Source organism: Phocoena sinus, chromosome 12, assembly GCF_008692025.1.
Source record: "Phocoena sinus isolate mPhoSin1 chromosome 12, mPhoSin1.pri, whole genome shotgun sequence".
Lineage (NCBI taxonomy): Eukaryota > Metazoa > Chordata > Mammalia > Artiodactyla > Phocoenidae > Phocoena > Phocoena sinus.
In genome coordinates, this window is record NC_045774.1 from 43,322,359 (window position 1) to 43,336,114 (window position 13,756).

The 13,756-nt window shown below is 40.0% G+C and overlaps 1 protein-coding gene across 1 annotated transcript in view; it reads left to right on the forward strand.

Moving 5' to 3' along the window:
- Window positions 1–13,756, forward strand: part of ROS1 (ROS proto-oncogene 1, receptor tyrosine kinase) — a 113,392-nt gene that overhangs the window by 82,751 nt on the left and 16,885 nt on the right. Inside the window, 7 exon segments of the mRNA XM_032650615.1 lie at window positions 807–942; window positions 2,167–2,329; window positions 4,610–4,674; window positions 5,611–5,740; window positions 11,788–11,885; window positions 12,100–12,303; window positions 13,340–13,474. Of these exon segments, the coding sequence (XP_032506506.1) occupies window positions 807–942; window positions 2,167–2,329; window positions 4,610–4,674; window positions 5,611–5,740; window positions 11,788–11,885; window positions 12,100–12,303; window positions 13,340–13,474 (931 nt within the window).

Genomic DNA, 13,756 nt, shown 5'->3' on the forward strand with positions numbered 1-13,756 from the left:
CTTGCATAGAACTCTCACCTGTTGGGTACTGAAGCTACCATGGAATAAAGTTCAAATTTTAATCATCATCTCACAAAGCACCCTTGCTGTTTTCAACTTCTGAGCCAATATTCTAGTATTGATGGGCGATCTTAATGATATAATTGTATTTTAATCTTCAAAAGATATTACTTATGTTTCATGATTATAAAAATAATATTTGCCCATTGTATGAAGAAGACAATACAAATCGCCCATGATCCCACAGCTAGGGAGGATCACTGCTAACACTTGGTAGATTTCATTCTAATAATTTTTCTATGTATTTGAGTATGTGTATTATGAAAAACAATGAATATACACTCTTGTACTCTGCATTTTAAAATAAAGCATGCCATTATATTGAAAGCATTCCTCAGGTCTGCTGAGGAGTATAACCTGGACATAACTGGATTCAGAAATGAATTTGTTCACTAATAATTATTATGCAAGTTTGTTTTGGTTTATTTTGATTCTAGTTTATGGGTGATTTTGAGAAATAAGTTCTGATATTAAGTTGCTTCAACTTGTTTATAACAGCAATAAGAAATATATTAAAATTTACTCTGAGAAGTGAGATAAAATGTGATGTGGTATAAGTTATGTGTTTTTATATGGCTTTGTACCTGGATTTAGTTATTCTATTATGGGCATATTTTTTCAATCAAATTCTGTTATTCTATCAATAGTGTTCTTCAGTATAAACTTTAAAAATGTATTGTTAGCATTTCCTAAAGAAAAAGAAAGCAATGTTTTATTTTGTAAATTATGATCTTTTGTCTTTATAGTCTGGCACAGAAGATTAAAGAATCAAAAAACTCCCAAGGAAGGGCTGACGGGTCTCATAAATGAAGACAAAGAGTTGGCTGACCTTCGAGGTCTGGCCGCTGGAGTAGGACTGGCGAATGCCTGCTATGCGATACAGTATGTAACCTGGGCTGGCATTACGGGGCACCTAGATGGAGAGAGGGCAACTCTAAAGAGAGTGCCCATGCATGCCACGTTACCCAGGACTGTCCTGCTTTATGCCCATATTATTCTGGCGTATTCAAAAGTAACATCCCCTTTCACTCTCAAATGTGACCTGGGATGGATGGCAAATTATGTTGTTATTCTATCTTAAGAAAAATAAACAAAAATTAGTTGTTTTCTAGTGTCTTATCACATAGTTCGAAAGTCAATAAAACAAGGAGATAACTACTACGTGGAAGGGAGTAGATGGTAACATGATTGATTCAACTGGAAGAGAAGAATTCCAAGGTCTCTTGTGTGTGCTATTAAGTCAATTTTATTCTGTTTTCAGAAATTCTATGGTGATTGCCTACAAAACTTCTCTAAAATAGATGAGGTTTGAACTTCCATTGTCATAATTAAAGAAAATATTTAAATGTCTCATTGTACAAGACACTATGTTATGTTCCATGCAAAAAGGATTATATAGCCATTGGCCTTGCTTCTAGAAATTTATTTAAAGACATAAGAACACAGGATGTAAAGTAGACACAGAGGTGACCTAAATCAGCTTTTCAGAGGTGACTTTTCCTGGAGAAAATACACAGCATATCTGATATTCAAGACTCTCTTTTAAAATCTCAAAGCATTTTTAATGCAGATGGATTTCCTTCCCCTCATGATATTCCAAGTGAGAAGCTTGACTTTCTAAAAGTTAACCTGATGGACATGGAGTAATTTTGTGGTCATAGTAAATTTTGTTTTACATGAGAGATCAGGTGTATGAAGTAAAGCAAAAGCTTTTGAGATCATAAGCCCAGCTGTTTTTATAACTAATTTGCAATAGCTTTTTACACAAATTGGTGACCTGAAGAAATTAATAACTGATAACTTTAACGAAACAAACTACAGTAAAAAGCCTTGAGGCAGTGCACACACAGGCATGCTATCAAAATGAAGGTGCCTAGAAGTGAAGTAACATATTCTGTCTGGGTTTTGGAAGAGAGAAGGAATATTCTGGATGGTGGAATAGGAACACAGACACATCACTATGTCACGTTGAATGCACTGCAGTGTTGCAAAACCATAAGATTTCTCTTCCTCTTTCTCATACTTTTTATCTCTCAAACACTAACACCAACACCCACTCGTAAACCATATGCGTTTTGGGAGACCAAAAATATCGTTATTTTCCAGTACGCTTCCAACCCAAGAGGAGATTGACAGTCTTCCTGCCTTCCCTCGGGAAAAACTGACTCTGCGTCTCTTGTTGGGAAGTGGGGCCTTTGGAGAAGTGTATGAAGGGACAGCGGTAGACATCTTAGGAGTTGGAAGTGCAGAAACCAAAGTAGCAGTGAAGGTAATGCTGATCTTTTAACTCCTTGACTTGTTATGTCAACATATTTACAGGGACTTACATGGATACAACTATGATAAAAGAGGAGTGTTCTTTTTTTTTTTTTTTTTTTTTTTTTTTTTATGCGTTACGCGGGCCTCTCACTGTTGTGGCCTCTCCCGTCGCGGAGGACAGGCTCCGGACGCGCAGGCTCAGCGGCCATGGCTCACGGGCCCAGCCGCTCCGCGGCATGTGGGATCCTCCCAGACCGGGGCACGAACCCGTGTCCCCTGCATCGGCAGGCGGACTCTCAACCACTGCGCCACCAGGGAAGCCCAAGAGGAGTGTTCTTGATGGAAAAGATAACTGGGAGAAGGTAGAAACCTGTCCATGGCTACAGAAATCACATTTCCCCCCCCATTTCCTACATAAATTCTGTTATTAACAGTTACCTCTGAGGTTACTAATTAGCTAAGACCTGGCAGACAGTCTTTCCCTTCAAATGTACCATAAGAGAACTGGGGTGCTAGGTGCTAGGGCAGATAGTAAATATTTTAGGCTTGCTGGCTAGATGGTGTCAGTTGCAACTACACAACTCTGCCATTGCAGTGTGAAATCAGCCACAGTCAATATGTGAATGAATGGGTGTGGTTGTGTTCCAGTAAAACTTTATCTATGAAAATGGAAATTTAAATTTTATATAATTTTCATGTGTTATGAAATACTCTTCTTTTTTATAACTTTTTCAACCATTTAAAAATGTAACAAGTTAATTACACCTCAATAAAGCTGGAAAAAGCAATCCCACTACTGGGCATATACCCTGAGAAAACCATAATTCAAAAAGAGTCATGTGCCACAATGTTCATTGTAGCTCTATTTATAATAGCCAGGACATGGAAGCAACCTAAGTGTCCATCAACAGATGAATGGATAAAGAAGATGTGGCACATATATACAATGGAATATTACTCAGCCATAAAAAGAAACGAAATTGAGTTATTTGTAGTGAGGTGGATAGACCTAGAGTCTGTCATACAGAGTGAAGTAAGTCAGAAGGAGAAAAACAAATACCATATGCTAATACATATATATGGAATCTAAGAAAAAAAATGTCATGAAGAACCTAGGGGTAAGACAGGAATAAAGACACAGACCTACTAGAGCATGGACTTGAGGATATGGGGAGGGGGACGGGTAAGCTGTGACAAAGTGAGAGAGTGGCATGGACATGTACATACTACCAAACGTAAAACTGATAGCTAGTGGGAAGCAGCTGCATAGCACAGGGAGATCAGCTAGGTGGTTTGTGACTACCTAGAGGGGTGGGATAGGGAGGGTGGGAGGGAGGGAGACTCAAGAGGGAAGAGATATGGGGATATATGTATATGTATAACTGATTCACTTTGTTATAAAGCAGAAACTAACACCATTGTAAAGCAATTATACTCCAATAAAGATGTTAAAAAAAATAAACCTGGAAAAAATAAAATAACAACTAATAAAAATGTAACAACTATTTTCAGATCATAAGATGTACAAAAATAGGTAACAGGCTGGAGTTGGTCCACAGGCTGTAGTTTGCTGACCCCTGGACTACACAATTATTCATCATGGTGTATTTGATGATGTAGTTTTAAGGAAGCCCTGGATACACTCTCATATTTTTATAAAACTTTCTTTTGATCAAAGGATGATGAATCTTTTATGTAATTGAGTAATATCCTGATCACTGCTTGTTAGGAATTTATTGCTTTGAGAATGGGCTATACAACCAGAGAAGTTGGCAAAATTTTCTCCACTTCCAATTCGTAGCATTTAACAGTCTTTCACATACTCTAACCTCAACTGGTTTAAACAAGTGTTTCTTTTTCTTAGATAACAAGTTGACTTCTGGCTTTGGTGTAGTACTGTGTCAGGCCAGAGCCAGTATATCTGAAATTCTCTCAACTTTGTACATGTATGGTGCCTCATGGTCCCAAGATGGTTGCCAAAGAATCAAGCATCACATCTTCATTCAGGACATGGAGAGGGGGAAGGATAGTGTTAGATGTATATGTTCAGGAAAGTAAAAGTTCTGCACAAGCCTCTCTCCCCCTCAGCAGTTTTCCCCTTACATCTCTTTGATGAGTACTGAGTCATATGACCAGCCCTGTCTGCAAGGGAGGCTGGAGAATTGGAGAACACAGTTTTTTATGACAAGGGTGCATATTACAAAACAAAACAAAGATTGTCTCCATTAACCCACTGAGCTCATGGAAATGTCTGCTATACTGATTCCTGGCTTGTTTTTACATTGCACAGACTTTGAAGAAGGGCTCCACAGACCAGGAGAAGATTGAATTCCTGAAGGAGGCACACCTGATGAGGTATCAGGGCAGCTCTAAAATAATTTTCCCTTGGTATGGGTAGGAAGCTCTTACATCTGATTGGTGGATTTTTAACATTCAAAATGACCTGACATAACAGATCATGCCCAAAATAAACATGGCTGAAGTTTAAAAGAAAATATGTCTGGAGTGACAAGTATTCTATAGAATCCAGTCTTCTGAGCCTGGTCACAAGCAGTCCTCAGGCAGTCGTTTCTTTTACCTTCAATAAGAAGCATGTCTTGCAAGGGATTTCTGAAGCTGTTCAGCTTTAAATATGCTTATGTTCTTCTAAATGTGTGATAATGGGTCAAGTAGACCAAGTAAGGGAGAGTTCTCTTAAGTACAGTGATGTCAATGAGAATATCCCTGGTCTTGGTAAACTTGTCTTCAAGGTTAGAATTAGTTGATGGTCATGAAAACTACTCAAATACATCTTAATACACCCTGAGGCTGTGGTTGATCGGGTCCCAAGTTGTGGGTTCTGATTGTTAGATTGGGGCTTACTCGCTTTGACCTCTTGAGCAAACATTTGTAGCCAAACCTGAGTGTCTGAATTGTTTCTCTGAAAGGGAGAGAATATTTCATACTTGTCATGACCAAAAACATAATGTTCTAAAATATTTTTCAAAGAAGGACATTAGTTAAAATTACTTTCTTTTCCAGAACATAAAATGCTTAATATAAATATAACTTCTTCTAAAACTCCCTCTGTTCTACCCACATGCCTTGGCCACTAGGGGTTGCAATATTACCTCTGTAAGGCAGGCGTGCAGCTGGGTTCTTGGAAAAGGAGGCTTTCATTTATTAAGAGGAAAAAAAAAAAATCAGGGTTTTGAAGGGAACCAGAAATAAAGAATTGTTCTATTCCATAAAGATCCTCACTAGATTTTTGTCGTTGTCATGTTATCCTGCCTGTCTCTTTTCGCCTTTTAGTAAGTTTAATCACCCCAACATTCTGAAGCAGCTTGGGGTTTGTCTGCTGAATGAGCCCCAGTACATCATCCTGGAACTGATGGAAGGAGGAGACCTTCTTACCTATTTGCGTAAAGCCCGGATGACATCGGTAGGAAATGGGGTCCACAGTATTGGTTATGTAATGCAGATGACCTATAAGTTCGTCTTATTTTCCTTTAAATTCAATAGGCTGCAGTTTTGGCTGATGGTAGAAACTTAGAAGACTTCTGTCAAAAAAATTCTTGTATTTCCTTCATGTTGGATTAGTCAAACTAGAACCCTGGGCTAATGTCTTGCATCTTCTGGCTATCTGAGCCTGTTCTTAGTATCTAGTGGAAAAATAGGTCCCTCCCTGCCAGAATCATGGTTTCTGAAGAACAGAGAATGTGTGGAGTTTCTCTGTACTTAATCTATCTGCCTTTCTGTCCCAAATTGAAATTTCCAGCCCTTAGTCTTACATCTCTCCCAGCTGACTTTTCTGTGTGGATTTTCACAGGCGTCTCAAACTTTGGCCAAAACAGAGCTCTTGATTTCATGTATCCTCCTTCGTGCCATCCATCTGGTTCCTTACTTTTCTTTTCCTACAACCATGCTAATAGGTCCTGTCCACTCTAGGGTCCTGCTAACAAAATGCAGCCCCGATCCATCCCCTCCATGTCCGCAGTGCCTAGAGCAGCACCCAGCACAGTGGACGGTGTAAATACTGTGGCACGTGTGGGGACTGAGGGCCGGGGGTCTCAGCACCTGTGGGAACCTGCTTTTAGGTCTCAGGTGAGAAACACCTGAGACAAAACAAGTAACTAAAATTTAAATGTGTAGTTTTTAAAATTACAGGTTTTATTTCTATTGAAATAAGTTTCTATTTCTTTCTATTTCTATTATATCTATTGAAGTATACATTATATAGCTAAAAAACTGAAACATATGACAAGGTTTATGGTGAAAAACAGGAGTCCTGTGCTCTATCTCATCCCCACATCCCAGGCCTCTGCACATTCCTTCTGGTGTTTACCTCCACTTTCCTAAACGCTCTGCTTATACTGCTGCAGTATAAGTGAGTTTTCAACCTTGGGGGAGATCTATTGACTGCCTACTGCAAGAGGCAAGGATTTAAGCTCTTAGTCATGTACCAGCCTGACCCCACCAGCTCTACACGCAGAAAAACTCTGCTTTCCCCATCATCTGACAGTTACCCCAATTTGCAGATGAATCAATATTGCAAGTTTATGTTACTATGTCTATTTAATTATTATTTGCTAAGTTACTCAAATACTATGATTGTGGTTCTTTCTTGAGTAGTTTAATAAATGCCCCCCCATTTGCTTAGGTTTCTATATTCCTAAACTCTGACAGAATTGTAACCCTTCTCACAATATGGGTATATATATGAGATAATCCAGCTCCTCACGCTATTTTTCCTGGACACTTCCCTCCTAGAGCTGATACAGGCGCTTGTCCTCTGGTCTCTACAGAGCTGTTACCCTAGGGGTTTCCTTCACATGTACCTTGGTAATTTCCATGTTGGACCTTTATTTCCTCAATTCCACGGCTTCTTTGTTCTGTTTTAGAAAAGAGAAAGCATGCAAGGCAAAAATCTTTTTTTTTTCATTTTGAGGAACTGTTCTTCCCTCCCGCCCCACACTTGATTAATAATTTGGCTGGATTCTAGGTTGAAAATCCCTTTTCCTCAAAAATAAAACTCCTGCATCTTTATTTTCTAGCTTCTACAATTGCCTTTAAAATGTTTTATGCCATTCTGATTCCTGGACATATGATCAGTGACTTGCTTTTTGTCCTCTCTTTGGAAAATTTTAGGAACTTCTTTTTTTTTTTTTCCCTTATAAATTTATTTATTTATTTAGTTTTAGCTGCGTTGGGTCTTCGTTGCTGCGCACAGGCTTTCTCTAGTTGCTGCGAGCTGGGGCTACTCTTCGTTGCAGTGTGCAGGCTTCTCATTGCAGTGGCTTCTCTTTGCTGCGGAGCACAGGCTCTAGGCGCACGGGCTTCAGTGGTTGTGGCGTGTGGGCTCAGTAATTGTGGCGTGCAGGCTTTAGAGTGCAGGCTCAGTAGTTGTGGCACATGGGCTTAGTTGCTCTGTGCATGTGGGATCTTCCTGGACCAGGGCTCAAACCCCTGTCCTCTGCATTGGCAGGCAGATTCTTAACCACTGCACCACCAGGGAAGTCCCAGGAACTGCTTCTTATCTGTGGTACATTTTACTCATCTGGACACTCAGCTTGGAAAATCATCCCTTTTACTTCTGGGATTTTTAAATATTATTTCTTTGGTAATAAAGAAAACTCTTTGTTCCTTTCATTTCCTTGTTCTAGAAATCCTAGTAGTTGGATAATGGTCACCTTTGTTGTATCCTTTTCTTTTATTAGCTGTTTTCTCCTATTTTCTACTCTTTGTATTTTTGCTCTCAATTCTGGTATATTTCCTTAATTTTTTAATAGAATTTAAAAATTTAATTTTCCACAGACTCCTTCTTATATTTTGACTGCCTCTGAAAATAGTATTCTGATTTTTCCATACATGCAAAGTTTTCTTTTATCTTTCCGAGGATACTAATCATAGTTTTTTTTAAAGTGTTAATTTGCTTCCTGCATTGTCTTGGCTTCCTTTTTGCCTCATTGTTCTGGGATCTGTTTGTAATATGAGAAGCTTTTCTCAAATGTTTTGTAATTTGTGGCTGATCTTCATATTTAATAGTGAGACCTAAGAATCAGAGCCTATGTCTGTGGCAGCTTCCTTTTGGTTGTCAGGGGGGACCCTGATGTTCCGCTGGGGTCGCCTGATGACAGCACCTGGATGTCTTCCCTGGCATACGCCAGTTTCCCCAGAGAGGAATCTGCTGGTCTCCTGCCTGGGCAATAAACCAGGGCGTCGAGTCGGGGAAGAGGGCTGGAGGTCTCAAGGCTCAGGATGGGGATTCTCATTTAATTTCCTTCTCCATTTTTAGCACAGCGCCTTAGTATGACTGGTATCTTTGAACTTGGAGTTGCTCTGGTTCTGTGTGTGTGTGTGTGTGTGTGTGTGTGTGTGTATGTGTGTATGTGTGTGTATGTGTGTGTGTGGGGGGTGGTTTAGCAGAGGAAAGCCTCCTGCTGCTGTGGGACGGGGATCTAGGGTCTACTTAGCTCTTAAAACAAACTTTTAAATATTCACCTTGCTTTCAGTCCTGCCCCTCAACCCTGCATTCAGAGATACTTGCTACCTCGAATTCCAGAGTGTTTATGTGGTTCTATAGTGAAAAACATCACTTAATTCTTGTCTTCTCCCTCTGCAGGCAGCCAGCTTTCATCTCTCTTGGCTCTGCTAAATGACCACACCTCCACCTGCTTTCCTTCCTCCAAAAATGTTTCCTTGTGCTCTATCTATTCTCCTGATCTTGTTTATCCTCTTGAGATCACAACATTTCCTCTATAATGTCATTTTAGTAAGGTTTGGGGAGAGAATAAAACTAAAATGCATAAATTCAATTCCTCATCTTTAACAAGAAAGTGCCTCTGTAGATTTTTTTTTTAGTTTTTTGTGGGGGAGAGAAGAGACAATGAAGGTGGACTAAAAGAACTCACAGAGCTGCTTTTCCCAAACTACTCTTATTCAGCCAGTGTCCTAGTGGTTCTGACGACTGGTTCTCAAGTGCACTTCAGTTCTTCCACTGCCTTTCCTGCTGGCTACCAAGGCAGCGTCCATGATTGTCTCTTTTGCCCTGACCTTATCGGACAGGGTGCCCTTAGGTGCTGAGTGCCAGAATCAAGGTGCGGGGTCCACAGCGGAGGGCCACGGGCTCTACGCCCCCATCAGTCTAAGTTCACATGGGGCCAGCTGCCTCTCCACAGAGAGTGCTACAAGCACCCTTCTCCCCAACCCCACTCTGAGACTGTTTTGTTGGGTTGAATGCATAAGGATTGACTGCAACTGGGTTTATAAACCTTAGTCTGGTCCTTCATTTTTAGGACTCAGTTTCTGCATCGTAAAATGGAACACTGAATCCAAAACTTTTTCGGCTTCTTTTAGCTTTGATATTCTAAGATTGTAGTAAGATAGAAAAAGTGAACAAAAAACCCTATCTATCAAAATAATACAACTACATAGCCAGACACCATTCACTTCATGAAATTTTTGCCGGGTATTTATTTTACGACAGTGGAGGATGCGGCTCTTGCTTTCAAGGGCCCTGCCACGTGGTAGGGTGGGTAAGTCACATATGAATGAATCATTTAAGGTAGAAAGAGGGAAGGCCCATTAGAATGGAGTAGAGAATACACTGCTGAAGCACAGAGGAGAGAGAGATGATTTCCAACTGGGGAGATGTGAGAAGGCTTCACGGAGGAGGTCTTCTGTTTGGGACACAACCAAGGTGCGAGATAGAACAGTTTCTGAAACTACACTGATATGAGTTATATAAAAGGCTTTGACTAGGGATGGACAGAGATGGAGGTTCAATATGTCTGGAGGGTTTGGCAAGAGAAAACAGGTGGTAGCCGAGGGCAGCATCTGGGGTTAAGGAGGCCCGACATGGGGTAATGAAATGTTCCAATAGGTTGTCACAGGGGCTATTAGGAGCAAGTTACAATTAGAGATTCAAACAGGCAGGCAGCATTTGAAAATCTGTCAGCAAGGAACAGGGCACTAGCCACCAGACTGAAGTGCAGGAGTAGGATTCTCTGCGAAGAATGTCTTCAAGAGTAGAGTAGGTTTTGCCAAGCGCAAAGCAGGATTCCCTTCACAGAGGAACCAATGAACCAGCTGAGACACAAGGCAGGGACTCAGACACAAGGCTGTGAGACGCGCGTCTAGTGGACCTGAACAGGGCTGCAAGGGATTGATTCTTGGGAGTAAGACTGAGTTTAGTTTTAAGACATAGGTGTGGTTGAGTGGGACCATGGCAATGTTGAGTCCCAGAATTCAGGATTCTTCCTACTTTTTGGGACAAGACATGAGCTTGTCAGGGGAGTCAGAGGGAACAGCATTTAAGAGCACCCGTCTATGAGGAATCAAGGGATGTCAAGGTTGTGAATCCTTTGAGATGCTCATTGAAGGATGTGGATGGAAATCAAGAATACTGAGGGCATTCCAGGAATGATAGAAGGAATAATGAAGAGAGGTTGAGAAATGCAGAGCAGGTATAAGGAACTGCAAATGGCCCAGTGTGACCAAAGCACAGATTGTGAGAGGAGAATCTATGGAAAATAAATGGATGTAAAGAGAGGCTGGTGCAGCCTGGGGCTGCCATGGAGGCTGTGCTCAGGAATCTGTAATAGACTCTAGACTCTACAGGCAGTGGGTTACAAAAAAGTGAGCTAATTAAAGCACAGGAGGCTGGAGACATGGGAAGTTTGGGAAGCATCAGATAGGGATGATAAAGGCTTGAAACAGGGTAATTGCAGGGAAATGGTAAGGGACAGACAGTATATGAATATAGCCTCCAGGAAGGAACTTTGAATTTTTTCCATATGGTACTAATAAAAACTTCAACTGGCTTTGTTCATGTAGAAATCATCGCAGCCAGTACAGGCTCAACTGTATATTTGTGCTGGCTCTCTTAGATGAGAGGAGTAATCTGTGACCTTGAAATAGAGTATTGCTAACAATTTCTATGGGGCCCATATGGAGAACAAGCCCATTGTCATGACTGACATTATAGCGTGACATTGGGCCAATAATTAAACTGATTAAACTATCATCATTACTGCTAATGAGAACAGCTGCTGTTTATTAAGTGCCTGTTATGTCCCAGCTAGATTACATAGCTTATCTCAAATCTGACACAGTTAGTATTATTGTTCCCATTTTACATATGAGAAAATTGCTTAGTGAATTAAGCAATGTGAGCAAGTTCACACAGCTTGTAAGTAGCAGAACTCGGTTTTAAACTAGTCTGTTTGATCTAACACCCTGAGATCTTTCCAATAAAGATTCTATATTGCTTCTGCTTACTAAAGATAGTCTTATTTATGTATATTTTGGTAGAAAGCATATAAATGTAGTTATTTTCCTCTTTGTTGGAATTCTTTTACCATAACTAAAAATTCCTTTAAAACATCATATATATGTGTGTGTACATGCATATATACGTGGCCAAAAATATACATATAAATTTTGTGCAAACTGGAAAAGTGCCTGTAATTTTTCTTTTATTTCTTACAGTTTCACGGTCCTTTACTCACCTTGGTTGACCTTGTAGACCTTTGTGTAGATATTTCAAAAGGCTGTGTCTACTTGGAGCAGATGCACTTCATTCACAGGTACAGTGACATTCTGGATAAAGGGTTCTTACGAAGATTGGCACAAGAATCACCTGTAGTTTGGGTAGAATATACAAGATAATTAACATTTTCATTCCTTCAAAATAGCAATAGTTTCTGTTAAAATCTCTCTTCTCTACAGACCTCCTAGTGTTACTTGTCTGATCTCTGGAACTTTATTATTATTATTATTAAAGTATAGCTTCTGCCATAGGGATCTAGCAGCTCGGAATTGCCTCGTCTCTGTAAAAGACTACACTAGCCCATCACGGATAGTGAAGATTGGGGACTTTGGACTCGCGAGGGACATCTATAAAAATGATTACTATAGAAAGAGAGGAGAAGGCCTGCTCCCTGTTCGGTGGATGGCTCCAGAAAGTTTGATGGATGGAATCTTCACTACTCAGTCTGATGTATGGTGAGCTTAACAGGACACAGAGAAACGTGGGCAGAACCATCCAATGCCCGAGCCAGAAGGGATCTTAAAAGGTCATCTAGTCTTGTTTTTTACGTGAGAAAACATAAGACCAGAGAGGTTAAGTGATTTGCCTCAAGCTAAAGTGAAAGCTGGTGGGCAAGGAAGGGCTATTCCTGGGTCTCAACAGTTTATACCTCTCCCTCCAATTCGTTTTGATCCGTTACCTTACTGGTGTATGTGGAATAGAGCCATTTATTTCAGATAGCTTACTACTCTCCACAAGTGCAGAGGCTATGACTAATAGGAATTGGTGCCTATGAATTAATGTCCAAGTATGTGTCCAAATGCCTACTATTTTGGGATGTTTGGTCATTAATTTATACACAGAATTTAAATCATGGATCTCAAAACGATTAGGACATGAGGGAGGTTTGGACATCTCTTTATTATTTGAATAGAACCCCTCATTTTTGCTTGTTGACCCCAAACTTTTGATTAAAGCTGCTCAAAATGTAAAGGTTCATCCAATACCTTTTAAGCTGGACTGGACCTCTGCAAAACTGGGGATGAAATAAAGTCGGTCTTCAGTGTTGTCAGTTTATATTCATGCCTTCCCTCTCCACATTTACTAGCACTCAAACTCAGGAAGAAAGGTGAAATGCTTTCTTGCTCACCCCTAGTGTGTTTGCATAATGAAGCTATGAAAGCCATAGGTAATGGAGGTCCGCAGTGCAGATTCAGCCAGGGAAGAGGAGCACAGCGTGTGTGTGTGTGTGTGTGTGTGTGTGTGTGTGTATGTGTGTGCGCCCCCACTAAGCCTTCCTATCACCTTTGAAGTGTTGCTAGTATGCAGTTGCTTGTTCTCTTTTTCTTGAGGTCAACTTGCTTTTAAGTCTCCCATTTGCCTTTTATGGGGCCAAAAATGCCAATCACAAAGTAGACTCTGATAGCCCCAGGAATAATTATGTTGGAAAAACTACTGTAAACATGATGTTTCTAATATGTATAATTAAAGCAAACTCTTTAATATCTTTAGGTCTTTTGGAATTTTGATTTGGGAAATTTTAACTCTTGGTTATCAGCCTTATCCAGCTCATTCTAACCTTGATGTTTTAAGCTATGTGCAAACAGGAGGGAGACTGGAGCCACCGAGAAATTGTCCCGATGATCTGTAAGTTAATTATGTTCCATAAGTACCCAAGAACAAAAACATGTGCACATGCAATCACGTGCCTCATTGGTATGGTATTTTTAAATAAAAACTGAGTCTATATATTTGTATATCTTATGTAAAATGTAAATTATTGTGGCACTTAATTTACTAAATACATGATGGTTTCTTTTTATTTATATATATATATACATGATATTTCACTTCAGAAGCAAAATCTAGAACAGCAGAATATGTTTATACTCTAGGTTAAGAGAATTCTAATAAATAAATAAAAGCTCT